Source organism: Falco cherrug, chromosome Z (genome assembly GCF_023634085.1).
Source record: "Falco cherrug isolate bFalChe1 chromosome Z, bFalChe1.pri, whole genome shotgun sequence".
Classification (NCBI taxonomy): domain Eukaryota; kingdom Metazoa; phylum Chordata; class Aves; order Falconiformes; family Falconidae; genus Falco; species Falco cherrug.
In genome coordinates this window covers 48,972,054-48,988,458 of record NC_073720.1, presented here as the reverse complement: position 1 = coordinate 48,988,458, position 16,405 = coordinate 48,972,054, and the positions used below count along the sequence as shown (strand labels likewise).

Here is a 16,405-nt window from a genome sequence, read left to right as displayed (position 1 = left end):
TATATATCCCTCAATTTATAGCATACTTTCATTCAGTAATCCATATAATACAGTATGCAGGATTTTTTGAACAATTCAATCTCCTTGCTTCATGTTTTATGAAATCCATCATTGAAAAGCAAAAAAATGAGCTGCTGGAAATGCCCCCTGAAGTTGCTTGTCCTAGTAAGCTGTGCACTAACCAGCCTTATTTGTCAAATAATCAGAAATGCACATGTAGAATAAATAGGTTGGACTATCTATTTCTCCATTTTGTGGGAATTCAGTTGTGATGTCATGTAAATCTGAATTATCTTCCTCCTTCTGTCTTAGTTGGAGACCCACATTTTTTGAAGGAAGCAAGAGTACTCTCAGTACTTTCTTCTTAGTCAGTAGTGGGAAACAAGAATGCTTCTTAAACCATCGGCTGTCTGTTGATAGTTGAAGACAAGTCAGGCTTATGAATCTGGTTCAGTACATACTAGCGGTAGTGACTAGTTTCTGATTTACATCTGAGTAACTGTTCTTTCTGAAGATTGATTGCCAGAGGTCACTGAAGTAATAAGAGAGATGAACAATAAGGACTTTTTTTGACATTGTCCAGGTATAGGAGCACAACAGAGGAATAGCGGGGGAGTGAAGGTGACTGTCTTTCATTTTACTGTTTCTTATCAAATGCTTGAAAAAGCACACTTTAAAGTGGGGCTCTATTTGAATCTTCCTAAATACCAAGCTGACCGCCGTGGTTTGTTGAATTGAAAATACTTGTCCTAAGCTGTAAAAGAGTACATCAGAAATAGAAGCTAAGTACATCTAAGGATTTTATATATATATATATAAAATATATAATTTTGCCTTGTTAAGGACTTAATGGGCTTCCATGGTGTTTTCTGATTCATGGGAGTTGTGAACTACAACTGCTGCTGCAGTATCAGTGCAGACATTTTACCTTAAAGTAAAAGAAACTGAAATCTAACTTTGTTGGACTAATTCTTTAATAATGACTCCTATATCCTAGCTATAGGAAGGAATATTGCAGGTGTTCTTCAGGGTTGATTGAACTGCTGTCAGGCAAATACATAGTTCTCATAGAAAGCTTGTTGACATGTGAACAGCCTAGATCTCAAAATTTTGTGCCTAGCTTGAAAATGTTTTTTCTTTTTCTGTATGTTGTACAGTTGCTAACAGAAAATACTACAGGTATAAATTTACTTAGCAAGCAAGGAAGCCACTCTTAGGAGGTCGGTCTTTTTGGTTTGATATTTTCTAAATCACTAACTTTTTTTTCTCTCTGAGTGTCATGTATTTTAAGTTAATCAATCTGGACAAGTTGATGTAGGTTGACCAGGAACACAAATCACAAAATCTGGAATTCTGGATGACTGTGTTATTCTTCCTCAGCCCATTTATTTCAGGAACTCTCAGTAAGGGACTAGTAATAGTGATAGGTCTTTTGACCCCTTGGACACTGTCTAAAGAATATGTTTATTGCCTGTTATGTAAAATCTACTGTATGTAATGTTTCATAAAGGCAAGGCTACTTCCATGTATAAATTGTTGCCATTTTGTTTTTACTGTATTTCTTTATTTGTTCTTCATACTTTTTCCTTCCTTTTTTCTCAGTATCTATGGAAAGTAGATTTTTCCTAGTTGATCAGACCATTTCATTGTGAGTAGTGAGAAAGTGAGGTTTTGCAGGAATGGAAAAAGGCTGCTGCTTGGTAGTTACTAAGAAAATCTCAAGTGTAATTCAGTTTCCTGTCAGATGATATCTTACATTTCTGTAATTTTATAAGAACTTTTAAATTAGTCAGAGGACTAAATAGTCACACACAATTCAGGTTAATATAATCCAGGCAACTTTGACTTTCTATTTGGGGAATGTTGGTGTCCGCAGTATATGAATCAGCTGTGTGGACTTTGTGACACATCTGAGAAACTATTTTTGGTCATATCCTCCAGACCTGGTGCTTGTATTCTTACGCTGGTCTTTCATTCATCATATAATCATCTTTAAGCAGAAAGGAAATCCCTTGTTAGTCACTAGCTACTTTCATGTAGAAAGTCACTTAAAGATGAAATAACAATTACCAGCTTCAAAACAGTTGTGATTTTTTGAGATCACTTCCAACACATTACATGTGTTTTTATATGCTTAAATGCAATGTCCTCCTGTGACATTCTGTACTGATGACAAAATTGTGGGAGAGTTTAGCTTACTCTACTCTTCATGTCTTTAAGTAATGGAGAGTCACAGGTAAGCAGGAGTCATTCCAAGACTACAGAATGCATCTGATCAGCCTTTTCTAAAACTACATGTAACATATTTACCAGGAATGCACTTCTGAAGTTGAATTGAAGATCCACAGTTACTACAGAGTAGGAAACAAGCCCATTTCTTTATATTGTTGTATAACATATTTTCTAACTTTTGTTTGAGCTTTTTATGGGTTTATTTGACTTAATTAGCTGCATCGTGTTACTGTTTAGTTTCTCTTATTGAAGTTTTTGTATACCTTTATTTACTTAGTTCTTCCATTTACCTGTTAGTCACTCCACCTGTATCATGTCTTGAATGGCCAATAAACATCCTTTTATACAGGTTGTTTTGCCTTCTGTTCCAGCAGGTTATTCCTCAAATAATACATACAAAATATTTTGATTTGCTTGTTCATGTTTTTTTGCTTCTTCAGCTAGTCCAAACTCTGTTTCTTCTGTGATCTCAAATACAGAAATACATTTTTGTCTTGTATCTGGCTTTGTTGCTGATTTAGGACTAACATATGCTGAAATGGGCCCTTCTTTTTCTTTACTGTACTTGGAACCTTCCTGTTCTGTAATATCATTAAGCATTGATGCTATAGTAGGACATGAGTATTGACTTTTGCTTGGGACACTTGTTTTATATTCAGAATGGAAGTGTATCTACATGCTTTACTATAAAATAGATGTGTGAAGTAATTCTTTATGAATTCATTGCGTGAACTGGCTTATTATTTAGTGTCCTTCGTATTCCACACATTGATGTGCTACAAGAATTCAGTGCAGTTCTCTTGACTACAGTTCAATGCTGCTTATTACTTGGTCTTTTTTTAACTGCTTCTAACAACATGTATCTGTGTACATGGTCTACTCTTATCTGTATGTTGTACACTCTAGTTGAATTATTTTGTTTCTTATAGATCTATTTCCAGTTCTGTTTGGGGACTTCACTATGCAGCTCACAATTGCACATTGATAAACCCATACCAGATTTAGAATCTAGCACCAATGATTATTAGTACAATTGCTTGAAATTTATATCTTGTTATTTAGACCGTGACAAAAAATGTGAAATAGTAGAGAATAAAACCACTGGGCTTCTTGGCAAAGCTTTAAATGGTCCTTTTCTGTCACTCACTGCAAATAAGCCTTGCCATGTAGAATCATTGAGGAGGTTGACCTGTCAATTTACATAATTCATTGTTCCTAAAATGTGAGCGCATACAACTCAGTTAAGTTTACAGGGCGTAATTTGTCAAACATCATATCAGTTTTTGTTATGAGCTGAACAGTTTTGGAAGTTGTGTATTAGAACTATGCAGATAAACATGAACAAGTGTCTTTTGTACTACAAAACGTGAATATTCCAAGAAGTTTTACCCTTGGTAACAAGTTCTGGTAGCTTAGAAACTCAGCTTATGATCCAAAGCAATTGCCAGTTTATCTCTGTATTGCTTTTTCTGATGCTTCACAAGAACATATTAAAAGGATTAATTTCTTTAATTATTTTGATAGGTATGCACAGAGCTACTGTAAAGAATTTGTATTTTGCCTTTGATTCATTGTGAAGTTCCATGTCAAGTGATCCTTTAAAATTAATATCCTTTGGAAGTGATGATTCCTACACATGGTATCAAACTGCTTTTTCTCCCTTTGATTTTCAAAATTTAGTATTTCTTGATAGGAGTGCTGGCCGTAATTCTTGAAACCAAGCCATTTTGCAATACTCTCTCTGTAAGTTTTATTTCTGTGTGGAATAGTCTACTTGAATTGTACTATAGCTACATTTGGAAGTTACTTATCATAGGGAAAGTAGTCTGCCTTTGAGTACTGCAAAAGTTGTATAAGTAGTGCTCCAGATTCTGTTTGCTAACCTCTGAGAAATGGAACGTGCATGCAGGCAGTAACTGCTGGGAACTACAGCTGATAATGACCATGCCTTCATGTTCAGGCAAATTATTCTTCATTTTCCTATGTCAAAGTCACATTCTTTCAAGAGAAATGCTAGCTGTGTCAGCCTTGAACTTGGATTGCAAGACTGTTTGGCAAATTGATTATGGTGACAAGGTTATGAGTTTCGGTCAACAACCTGGCCCTGCTGGAAGTGAGAGTTGCCTTCCCTTCTTACCTTCCTATATAACTAAGAAAAAGTACATAGAGAAAGAGGATGCATTTTTCATCACACTTCTTTGAGTCTGTGGTGAAGGGGGAAGGAGAGAACATAAATTTGTTGGAGGTGAAGAGCAGTACTGTAAGCTGAATGTTTAAATCACTTCCCCATGTCAGAATGCTGATATTAAATTAAATACAAACCAGGCTACGGTCACACAGGGCTCTGACACTGCTACCTGTCATGTGTACTGGCAGCATGTGCATCTGTTTATCACACTGAAAACTTCCCCAGATTCCATGAAGCTGATAACTGCTGCTTTACAGGAGAAAAGGGGCGATAGTGGTGGCCACACCATGTCTGGGAATATTAAGACACAGCTTCCAGCTATGCTAGCATCACAGACGGTTATGATAAGACATCTGTATTTCAACTGGGGTTGTTTGTGTATGTGCCTTTTTTTAAGTATTCCTGGTTTATTCTTTACCTATCTCTGCTATGTATGTTTTTGGAGTTTACTATTCAGATTTTTGTCAGAAGTGAATGGAAGCTAGAGAAAAAGGCTTACAAACCTATTCAACCACAGTGTGATTAGAAGGAGGGTCAATGTTATTGTCAGTGTTGCTGAGCAACCAGTTTTTGTCCCAGCTTTGTTTTATGAAACTTGTTTCCTGTAGCATGATGGTACTTATAACAAAATGTAATGAAATGGTGTTTCAGAGGTGTTCTTTATGAGGCCAATATTAACTGGTACTTTCTTTTTCAGCAAATCTGCCTGTACCTACTATTGCTGCAATAGATGGAACTGCATTAGGTGGTGGCCTAGAACTTGCGTTAGCCTGTGATATAAGAGTGGCAGGTAGGTCTGAATCCTTTTTATAGAACATAGGATTATTAGTGTTGCAGATGGCTTGAATAATCCTTATGTTGGCAACAATCTTATACAACTTAATTTGTTTGACATTTTTATAACCAATTGTTTTAAAGGGATTTAGCAGAAACCTGTCTAAGTACTTAATTTCAAACAACTTACCACTGATAGCTGGATTGTTTTTGTTACATGTTTTATATTCTTATGACCTTTGTTTTTATCAGTATTGTCAGAAGGGCCATCTGGTAGTTTGATATTTTATTTAGTAATAAAAGTATTCTCCTTATGTGTATTTGAAGTGTTCTAGATGGAGATCTGATTTTATTGAAACAGGTTGCAGGGAAAAAGCAAAAGTTGTTAGTGAGAGTATTATTACACAAGCAATTAAGCTGTTCTAAAAGAAAAGTGACAACAGCACTTGAAAAGAGGAACCTTGACCTATCCAGCTGTCAGAACTGTAAAGCCATTTGTTGGAAAGTAAGTGGAAACTTGGTCTTGAACAGTTGCCAGTAACTGAGGGTATATAAAGCTGTTTGACCCTTAGAGAATATTCTGTCATCTAAAGAATGCATAATAATCAGATACAGAATTCCACCCCATTTTAAAATGTTAAATAATAACAGTCTTTTAGTATTTTACGTTTTGCAGTTAAGTCTCTGTTACTCACTGTAATTGCTTGTTATGTGAAAATGAATAAGGTACAGGACTCGCTTTGATGGGAGTAGTTGCATCTTTTACTAAAGGCAGATCGGTTGAATCTAGATTTTCATAAACAGATGCTTTTTAAGAGATTTATTTATAAAGGAAATGTAATAAGTAAGCAATCTTGTAGGTCATAAGTACATATTTTGCAAAGTTTTTTTCCTATAGATTATAGCAAGAACTCATTTACATTCTGTTTTTTAGCTGCTTCTGCTAAAATGGGCCTAGTTGAAACAAAGTTGGCAATCATTCCAGGTGCAGGTATGAATGTTGTGCTTTCGTTACCATGGATAACTAAAAAAACCACATGCTCTTGGTGCTTGATTTTGGATTGTTGTTTATGAATTTCTGCTTATTTTTACATTTCAATTAAGAATTACAGCATGTTTTAAAGCTTATTGCTCATATTACTTACCAAAAATTAATAGAAAAGTAGATTTCTCATTTTTAGGCAGTGGCACTTGTATATGATGTTTTTAATCAAAGTCTTCACCAAGTCAGTATTGAGTGATTCTGTAAATGACATGTGATGTCTTGATCGGAAGACTGAATAATTTTGCAAAGGAACAGAGGTAGAGTGTTCTCTACTCTGGAAGTAGAGAAAGGAAAAAAGGTAGAGTGTACAAAAATGGTAATTTAAATAATGATCCACTTTTACATAATGTCTGGTACTTTAAGATTAAAATTCTGTTTTCATGCTGCCTGTAAATTGGTTGCAAAGAGTTTAAAAGCTGAAAGTGTAGCTGTGAATAGATCTTTTGTCTTACCAACAGATTTTGCAGGTTTTGGGGTCAAAAGCTTCTTTTCTGTTTGGAAGGCTAGTTGACTGGCTTTTTCTGGATTCAAGGTGAATGAAAGTTATATAATGAATAGCATTTAAGAAGACCTTTGTGTTATGAAACCTTTGTTTTTATTTTATGCATAAGTCATTGTTACCTGAATTAAGATGTCTGCCTTTCTGGGGAAAGGGCAGTAACTTGAAAACGAGTGCATCCCTGTGACCCCCACCTAGCTTTGGCCTTCTTATCTGGAACTTCTGGGGAACTTTCTACCCTTTCTTTCCCCATATTTTATTTCTAATCGGTGGAACCTGTTTTGAAAGCACTGTATGCAGTTTTAGTGGGACACCATGGAAGCTTGTGTAGAGCGGATAGTAAAGATTACCATAATGGGAGCACTTGTATGAACTTTGTGTAAAGAAACTATCCGGTCTCATCACTAATCTATACAATTTCTGCACAGTTTCAAATGTTCTATTATTATGTTTATTGTTGAGTTGTGATTTCAGTCAATACTTTCTCCCAGTCTCTTTTTCTCTGTGGTTAGAGCTACATTTTACTTAAGGAAAACTGAGTTATGGTGACCGGTCTCTTTTTAGCAGTGGATAAAAATAACAATGTAGATGAATTTAAGGATATGTTTCCTTCTTGTGGTGTTGTAAATAATGACTTGACAATAAGTTCTAGTGAAGAAAAATACAGAAAATGATATTGTTTTTCTTGGCAATTTCCCCCCTTGATCTTCCCACTCCACCCTCTCCTAAGGAATTCTACAGGACAGTATGGGAGACATGATCTCCAGTTCAAGAAATTCAGGTCAAGTTCTCCATATGTTCTTAGTATTCAACTTGCTTAGGTTATCTCATGTCTGCTTGTCTTCATTTAATTATAGATGTTTCAAACTTCTAACACTTTCACCTTAAAATGCTAGGTGAATGATTCATTATGAGTTTCATTCAGAATATTTTATTCCTATTCAAAGACTGAGGTTTGAAAAATCTTTTTTTTTTTTTTTTTCCTGTCCTAAAACAACGATTTGGGTATATGTCTTCAGCTCCTTGAAAATACGACAGATTTCACCATCTTATAATGCCGTTTAAACTTAAAACATTTTGGTGTATGTTCAGTGATGAATTTTTTCCCTATTCTTACAGCCTTTCTGAGGACTCTTTTTGCTGAGTGTATTCAAGCTTATCACAACTTTTTCCTGATTAGCCTGTACTTGCACCAATCTGCTGAGCAATGATGTTTCAGCCCTTTTTGGCTCATAGTAACCGATCATGTGTTATGTCATCAGAGGGTGAAGAATGAGTGAAGAAATTTTGCATATGCCATTTAGACAGAGAAGCCAGATACGACTCCTGGAACCATAGGCTTCATGTGTTAATGGAGTATTTTCTTCTAGTGCTGACTTAAACCTGCTGTGAGCCAAAGCAGGACTGGGCAGTGGAGCTGAAAACAGCACTGTAGCCATCGAGAGGCTTCAATACGTTTCTGCGGCCATCTAATAAAACTGAAACACACTGACAAAATGTGTTGCTTCTTTGAAGGAAGTCCCTCCAGCATGGCAAGCTATTACTGTTTTTATTTCTGTTCCATCAGCTGCCACGAGTGTGTGGTAGATGTCCAGATCCTAACTTGGGTCATAATTAGCATGAGTGTTTGAGGCTGTATGAAAAACTATTTTCCGTTTTGCTTTTTTAACCCCCCAGGACGTTACTCTGAAGAGGTTATGTTAGAAGAATATTAGTAGAATTTAACAGTATTAAAATACAGATTCAGGGCAGATCAGCTATGAAATTTTGAACCTTGTTGTATGTTATGTTTTATTCCATCCTATTTTGAAATGTGGTCATCGAAAGACCCAGTCAGCTGCTGTCTAGTGACCAACGAGTTTTAAAATATATTTCCCAGGTGTGAGAAATTTTGCTTTTGAATATGCACATAAGTACTGTAACCTTCTAAAGGCTAAGGTCCAGCAGCAGTTAGTTGAATTCTGGTTAATAAACTAAAATCAATTGTTCCTTCTAAGCCTGTTGAGGGTCTCAGCCAAATAAGCATTTGGCTGTGTGCCTTAACTGTGAAAGCAGGGTGAGTATCCTCAGAAAATTCATCCATGGCAGACAGCAGAGCAAGACTAAGTGGGGTGACAACACTGCCTCCTTTTACACAATAGCTTTGTGCACAGACCAGCTGCTCAGGTTGTGAGGCAGAAGGATTGATTCTTCTGCCTTCAGAAATTTAAATCAAATTCTCTCTACTGTGAAAACAGCCTTAACTGGCAGACTGTGAGCTAGGGAAAGTAAAAAAATCTTTCCATTTTTCCTTTTCCAATACATCCCACTGTCTAGTAAAGAAATCAAGATTCAGAGAACTAAGGGAAATGTGTAACAGACAGAAAATGGCTTGGTAAAATCAGCGCTGGGAAAGTTACCTGAGGATTAATATTGACGATTTTTATTTTCTGAAGAAGGTCTGCCAATCCCTATTCATTGCACAAGTGCTCTTACGCCACCAAAACAATCATTTATCATAGAATCATAAATTGTCTAGGTTGGAAAAGACCTTTAGGATTGTTGAATACAACTGTTAACCTAGCACTGCCAAGTCCACCACTTAAACCATGTCCTTAAAGCACCACACCTCCACATCTTTTAAATACCTCCAGGGATGGTGACTCCACTACCCTGGGCAGCATGTTCAATGCTTGACAAAACTTTTGGTGAAGAACTTTTTCCTAATATCCAATCTAAACCTCCCATGGTGCAACTTAAGGCTGTTGCCTCTTGTCCTATTGCTTCTTACTTGGGAGAAGAGACTGACAACCCTCCTTTCAGGTAGTTGTAGAAAGCAATAAGATCTCCACTGAGCCTCCTTTTCTCCAGACTGAACAATCCCAGTTTTCTCAGCCACTTCTCATAAGGCTTGTGCTCTAGACCTTTCACCAGGTTTTAGCCCTTCTCTGGACACGCTCCAGCACCTCAGTGTCTTGTAGTGAGTGGCCCAAAACTGAACACAGAATTTGAGGTGCAGCCTCACCAGTGCTGAGTATGGGAGGACCATCACTTCCCTAGTGATCTGCTGGCTACACTGTTTTGGATACAAGCCAGGATGCTACTGGCCACCTGGGCACACTGCTGGCTCACATTCATCTGGGTGTCAACCAACACCCCCAGGCCCTTTCCCACCAGGCAGCTTTCCAGCCACTCTGCCCCAGCCTGTAGCACTGTGTGGGGTTGCTGTGATCCAGGGGCAGGGCCTGGCACTTCATGTTGAACTTCATACTGTTGGCCTTGGCCCATCAGTCCACCCTGTCCAGACCCCTCTGCAGAGCCTGCCTGCCCTCAGGCAGATCAGCACCATGCCCCCACAACTTGGTGTCATCTGCAAACTTACCAAGGGTGCACTCGAACCCCTTGTCCAGGTCATTGATAAAGATGTTAAACAGGACAGACCTCGATACTGAGCCCTGGGGAACACCATTTGTGCCCGGCCACCAGCTGGGTGTAACTCCATTCACCACCACTCTTCAGGCTCAGCCCTCCAGCCAGCTTTTAACTCGGTGAAGGGTACACCCGTCCAAGCCATGAGCAGCCAGTTTCTCAGGAGAATGCTGTGGGAGATGATGTTAAAGGCTTTTGTCAAAGAAATCTAGGTAGACACCATCCATGGCCTTTCCCTCATCCCCTAACTGGGTCAGCTTGTCACAGAAGGAGATCATGTTAGTGAAGCAGGACCTGCCTTTCCTAAAACCGTGCTGGCTGGGCCTGATCACCTGGTTGTCCTGTATGTGCTGTGTGATGGCGCTCAGGATGATCTGCTCAATAACTTTCTGCAGCACTGAGGTCAAGGTGACAGGCCTGTAGTTCCCCAGATACTCCTTCTGTCCCTTCTTGTAGATGGGTTCCACTTTTGTTAACCTTTGGTTAACTGGGACCTCCCCAGTTAGCCAGGACTGCTGATAGATGATTAAAAGTGGCTGGATGAGCACTTCTGCCAGCTCCCTCAGTGCCCCTGGGAGGATACCATCCAGCTCCATAGACTTGCGTGTGTCTAAGTGCTGTAGCAGGTCACTGACTGTTTCCCCTTGGATTATGGGGATTTCATTCTGCTCCTTGTCCCTGTCTTCCAGCCTGGGGGCTGGCTACCAAGGACAGGTGGTCTTACTGTTAAAGACTGAGCTAAGGCAAAGAAGGCATGAAGTTCCTCATCCTTTGTCAGCATGTTTCCCCTTGCATCCAATAAAGGATGGATATTCTCCTTGGCCCTTCTTTTGTTGCTAATGTATTTATAGAAACATTTTTTATTGTCTTTTATGGCAGTAGCCAGATTAAGTTCTAGCTGAGCTCTGGTACTTCTAATTTTCTTCCTGCATAACCTCACGACATCTTTGTAGTCCTTCTGAGTTGCCTGCCCCTTCTTCCAAAGGTCATAAACTCCCCTTTTTTTCCTGAGTTCCAGCCAAAGCGGTCTGTTCAGCCAGGCTGATCTCCATCCCTGCTGGCTTGTCTTTTGGCACACAGGGACAGCCTGCTCCTGTGCCAGTAAGATTTCCTTCTTGAAGAACATTCAGCTTTTGTGGACACCTTTGCCCTTCAGGACTGCCTCCCATGGAAGTCTGTCAACCAGTCTCCTAAAGAGGCCCTCTGGAAGTCCCAAGTAGCAGTTCTGCTGACCCTTCTTAATTCTCCAAGAATCAAAACTCATTTAGTGATCACTATGCCCACAACAGCCTCCAACCGTCACGTCGCCCACATGTGCTTCTCTGTTCATAAACAGGTCCAGCAGGGTGCCTTCCCTAGCTGGGTCCCTCATCAGCTCGGTCAGGCAGTTATCTTCCACGCACTTCAGGAGCCTCCTAGGCTGGTTCCTCTCTGCTGTGTTGTATTTCAGCTCATTTGCTCATCCCCTCTCTCCCTCACTTTTTGTCCCCCTGTGAACCTGGGGTCTGTTGGCCAGTTGGGGTCTAGTTTGGCTACAGGGCAGCGGTTGCAAAAAAAAAGACAGTCCTTAGAATTTTATTAGAATTAGGTGGCCAGATGAAGGGAAAATTTTATTGTCCTCAGATGAAAAGTTTCAGCACGAACTAACCTATTCTTGGACATGAAAGAATGGGCACAGGAGGGAGCTTTTGTGGATGTCTTAGTTTCGGTCTGTTTCAGTCAGGACATGCCTCTCACTGGACAGCAATGAGTTCATATGAGACAGGATTTCATGGGAAACCAGACTTGATTATCTCTCTAGTTTAATGAGATGCTCGTTATCAGCTACAGTTATTATAGTGGCTTTTCTCAAAGTTGTTCATTGCTAAAAGGAGTTGATTTTTCGGATCTCTTGGTCAAAAGGCTGTTTAAACAACTTATTTTCTGTGTCATCCTGTGTTCTGTACAGAACTCAGAATCATGTAGGAAGAGCCTTTTTACAGCAAAATCATGTTCCGTCTCTTTGTTGTTATTTCTGAAACTGAAGTAAAAGGAAAGCAAACCTCTCCAATTAATGTAGTTTTTGATGTCTCTGAACTTGCAAAGGAAGTGTTTCATAGTGACAAGTTTCTCCATTGCCGAAAATTGTCTTTTGGAGCATTTGTGTCTGAAGTCCTTTGTTTTTTTACTTTGTAACTTTTTAAAGCTATCGCTATGCATGTCTTCTGATGTTTATCTCTAGGTTTTCACAATGGATGTCATACTGGCCTGTAATTGATAGATGATGCCTTGCTGGCAGGTCTCCCTTTATTTGTTAGTACCTTATTTGTGTACTACTCAGTAGTAGATCTGTTACAAGATAAAAATTCTTGTAAACAACATACATAAGCTTTCTTATTCTTTAAGAGAAAGTTATAATTGGTTGGACAAGGGAAAATATTCTATGACAATAAGTAGGAAAGATGGGCACATATATAAAAAATAATTGAGTTTTCTTTATGCATTTTTTTCCATGGAAGTTTCATGTGTAAAGCTGAGATATTGGTATATATCAACAATTATGTTTCCACAAAAAAGGGAAAATAAAATAACAGAACATAACTGAAATTAATATACTAGTGTCAGCAGATAATTTGATCCAGCTAGATTAGAACTGTAGCTACTGGCATGCGTACTTACAGCTGTCCCTCCTTTTTTGTTTTTGTTTTGTTTATGGAGATATTTTAATTAGTAAGGCTTTATTCAACTAATTAAAATGAATGTTGCCTTTGTTCTTCCCTGCTCCTCCCCAAAATCACCATACTTCATTACAGATCTGTCTTCCACTGTTTAAAGGTAAAATAAAAACCCAGCACGTCATCCCTGGGATCACGCTATTCTTGACAGCATTCAGTTTAAAAGCATATTTTACCAAAAAGGCTTTAAAAAAAAAAAGGAAGGATAAAAACTAAATCTCCATGAAATCTTTAAAAAAAGTCTTTGTAAATAAGCATATCTTCCTTCTGTATGTTAAAATTACTTTGAACATGTTTTTCCAAAGTGAAAGTTAAGCTTTGTTACATAGCAGGCTGGACTGCTCTGTCTTTAAAATATTATATAGCAAGAGAGCGCGGTAATGGCAGCATTTTTGTGTTTTCCTCTTTCCACTTTGGTAACAGTATTGTTTTGACTGTTTTTCTAAACTTTAAAATGTATTTGGGGAAGTTGTGGTACTTGTAGATTATAAGATTATAAAAGATGATGGAGGGACACACTGAAAAATTAGTTTTCTTGCATAGGAAGAAAACGAGCATAAACGTGAAAACTAGATTTAGGTAATTATTGTGTATTTTTGTTATCTTTTAAAGTATTTGTAATTCACTTTTGGAAACTACAGGATTTATTTTAAAGCTGAAAAACCCACACTGTTTTGGATGAGGAGTATGGGGAAAACTTGTACAGAATTTGGTCTTGCTAACAGCAATACTTACACAATTCCGCCAGGTGTGAAGGTTAAATAAAATGTCTGACATTTCAAGTTGAAATCTGATGCACCTTACATTATATTGTTAACATACTCTTTAAATTTCTATACATTAGTTTCAACAGTAATACGAATAACTGCATTTGACAGATACTAAAGAAATTAAAGTGTCACCATTTGTGGTAGCATCTGAGGTAGGACTTAAAGAACTTAAAGTCTTCTGCATGTTTAGTGCAATTTTTCTGCATGTAGGTGCTACTTGATAGTTCATCATTACAGAAATATTTAGAAAGAAAAACCTGCTTATTTTGTGTAACTTTATACATCTTACTTGAGTAATTCTATACCTCTCTATTCCATCTTTATTCCTGCCCTCACTAGCCTACTCTTGTCTCCTACTCTTTTTCCATAAAGTCTCCCTAGTTCTTACATATACACTTTTTTCTCATTACGTAATGACAGCAACTGAGTGTTCTTACATTTTTGAAGTTCAGTGCTTGGTCCTATGGCAGCTGACAGATTGGGAAAAAAACTCCAAGTGAAACAGATAGCTTTGAGCTGTTTTTTTTCCAGTTAGTCCATAAAATCTTTTGTGACTTCTCTTAATTCTTCTGTTTACTTATCCCAGTCTTGTGTCAGTTTTTTAATATTGTCAAGTTCCCAAATCAAACACTGGTAGAAGACAGTTTTAAATAAGCTCCTGAATCAGCATCTTCAGCATTTCATCAATATTGTATTTAAAAATTTATTTACTGTGGAAAAACCAAGATTAACTTCTTCCTCCATCCTCCCTCCTTCCCTCCCTCCCTCCTTCCCTCCCTCCTTCCCTCCCTCCTTCCCTCCCTCCCTCCCTCCCTCCCTCCCTCCTTTCCTCCCTCCCTCCTTTCCTCCCTCCCTCCTTTCCTCCCTCCCTCCTTCCCTCCCTCCCTCCTTCCCTCCCTCCTTCCTTCCCTCCCTCCTTCCTTAATTCTTTTTTTTTTTTAATGACATGACTGCTTGAGCATTTACAATCATTTACAATCCTATTATGATTTGGTACAGTAAAAACTCTAAATTAGTTACTATGAGAACATCTATCTACTTTTTCTTCAGTCATCTGAAGTCTAGATAGCTTTATTTGCATTTTAATATTTTGTAATGTTTACTTTATGTGTCGTGTTAAATAAATGGCCTGAAGTAAAAAATCACTAATAGTGTAGAAAACAGATGTTTGAACATCCACTCTTTTCTCAAAGTAATTAAACACAATATATAGATGTTACTAGAGGGGGCTAAATTGGTTCTGCTTCTGTAAGTTACGGAGAATTGTAGTTCTTACGTTTTCCTTCTCTTAAATAAAAATAAGCTGATTTTCATCAATTTTCTCTCTAGCTTTATGATCAGTTGTAATGGTGATGATGTTGAGGCAGACCTTCAACATGTCATGCAATAGTAACACCGCAAAAGCTGCATCCATAAAACTAATGTTTTGCAAACTTTATTTACAGTCTCTTATATAAATAGAATATTTTACAAGTAGTGGCAGTGTGCAGCAGAAGAGGACAGGAGAACTCCATGTCGTCAGAACTATCCCCTGTATCTACATGAAGCATACAGTACTTACCTTTGCAGACTGATGCACAGAATAATCTGTGCATTTCCCTTTACATGCCAGCCATAGAACACTTTCCAAAACACAGTTAGTACTTCCTACACAAAAAGGAGGAATCCAAAGTTATCATCACTGTCCCAAGTGACTGCAGTTTTATAGAATGTTGTTTTAAATGTCGAGTTCAGTGTAAGGGATACACCATTTCTGACATTCTAGTTGTTTCTGCTAGCACAGACTGCAGAACACTTCTTTCTGACCTAAATTTGAAGATGTCTTGTTTACAAATCAGGATTAACAATCATTTGAGAATTTTCTGTATCATAAGGAACAGCACTGCATTCCCAGCATATTGTGGCTAGTTAAAGTTAGTCCTTTGATACTGCGGAGGAAGGAGGAAATTAAGCTAGGACAAAAGAAAGCCCCAGAAGCCAAGTCAAGCATTAGAGGAAGTGTGAGAGAAAGGGAATTTTCTTGGTCTTGGAAAGCAAAGCATGAATGTTCTGAGATTGGTATAATATACCTATGGAGAAACCAAACCTTAGCAACAAACAATGATTAAATGGTCTTTAGACATTTGTCATGTCTTGGGTGTATAAAAACATTGTTCTTTATATCAAGATTGGATTTTGGAGTACTGTTTTTACTAGACTTCATTCTTACATCCTGAGCAATGTTATCAGTTCTTTTCCTCATTCGCGTAGGTATATAAGTGTATTTGCTTTCATCAGTTTGAAAATTGTTTCATGAGATTGGTGGATTGCTCATTTTTGAATGACAGCCAGAAAAATGAAAAAATGTAACCAACGGTTTGTTTTCTTCCATACTCCTTAAATCGTGTAGATTTAAGCTCTGTTCAGGTACTGTTTCAGTGAGCATGGGTTGTGCAATCACATTTGTGTCTTTTCCAGGCCATTTCTGTGCCATGGTAACTAAGGACTGAAGCTTTGAAAAGAAAGCAAACCTGAACTTTGCTTTTGCAACTTGGTTTTCTCACTGTAAATGGAATGGTATGACACTGGATAGAAACCACAGTTGAGCAGATTGTAACAATGTGAATGGAATTCACAGTAGATTTTATGTGTAGGTGCAAGGTAGGATATATTCACTTGGGTTTCTCAAGTGGAAAGGGCCTGGAGAGCATGAAGTAAATGGAGAAAAGAATGATCTAAAATGCTGCTAGGTAAAGAACCCTTTATTTTTTCAAAGTCAGTTAAAATTTAAAATTA

The 16,405-nt window shown here is 37.9% G+C and overlaps 1 protein-coding gene across 6 annotated transcripts in view; it reads left to right on the top strand.

Moving 5' to 3' along the window:
- Positions 1–16,405, top strand: part of AUH (AU RNA binding methylglutaconyl-CoA hydratase) — a 113,932-nt gene that overhangs the window by 45,741 nt on the left and 51,786 nt on the right. For 3 of the 6 annotated variants that reach the window (XM_055698624.1, XM_055698622.1, XM_055698621.1), the window contains 2 exons: positions 5,118–5,210; positions 6,129–6,185. The exons of 1 other annotated variant lie outside the window; for it this stretch is intronic. In XM_055698624.1, coding sequence (XP_055554599.1) covers positions 5,118–5,210; positions 6,129–6,185 — 150 coding nt within the window. The remainder of the gene's footprint in view (positions 1–5,117; positions 5,211–6,128; positions 6,186–16,405) is intronic. 2 more of the 6 variants (XM_055698625.1, XM_055698623.1) reach the window with 1 other exon arrangement.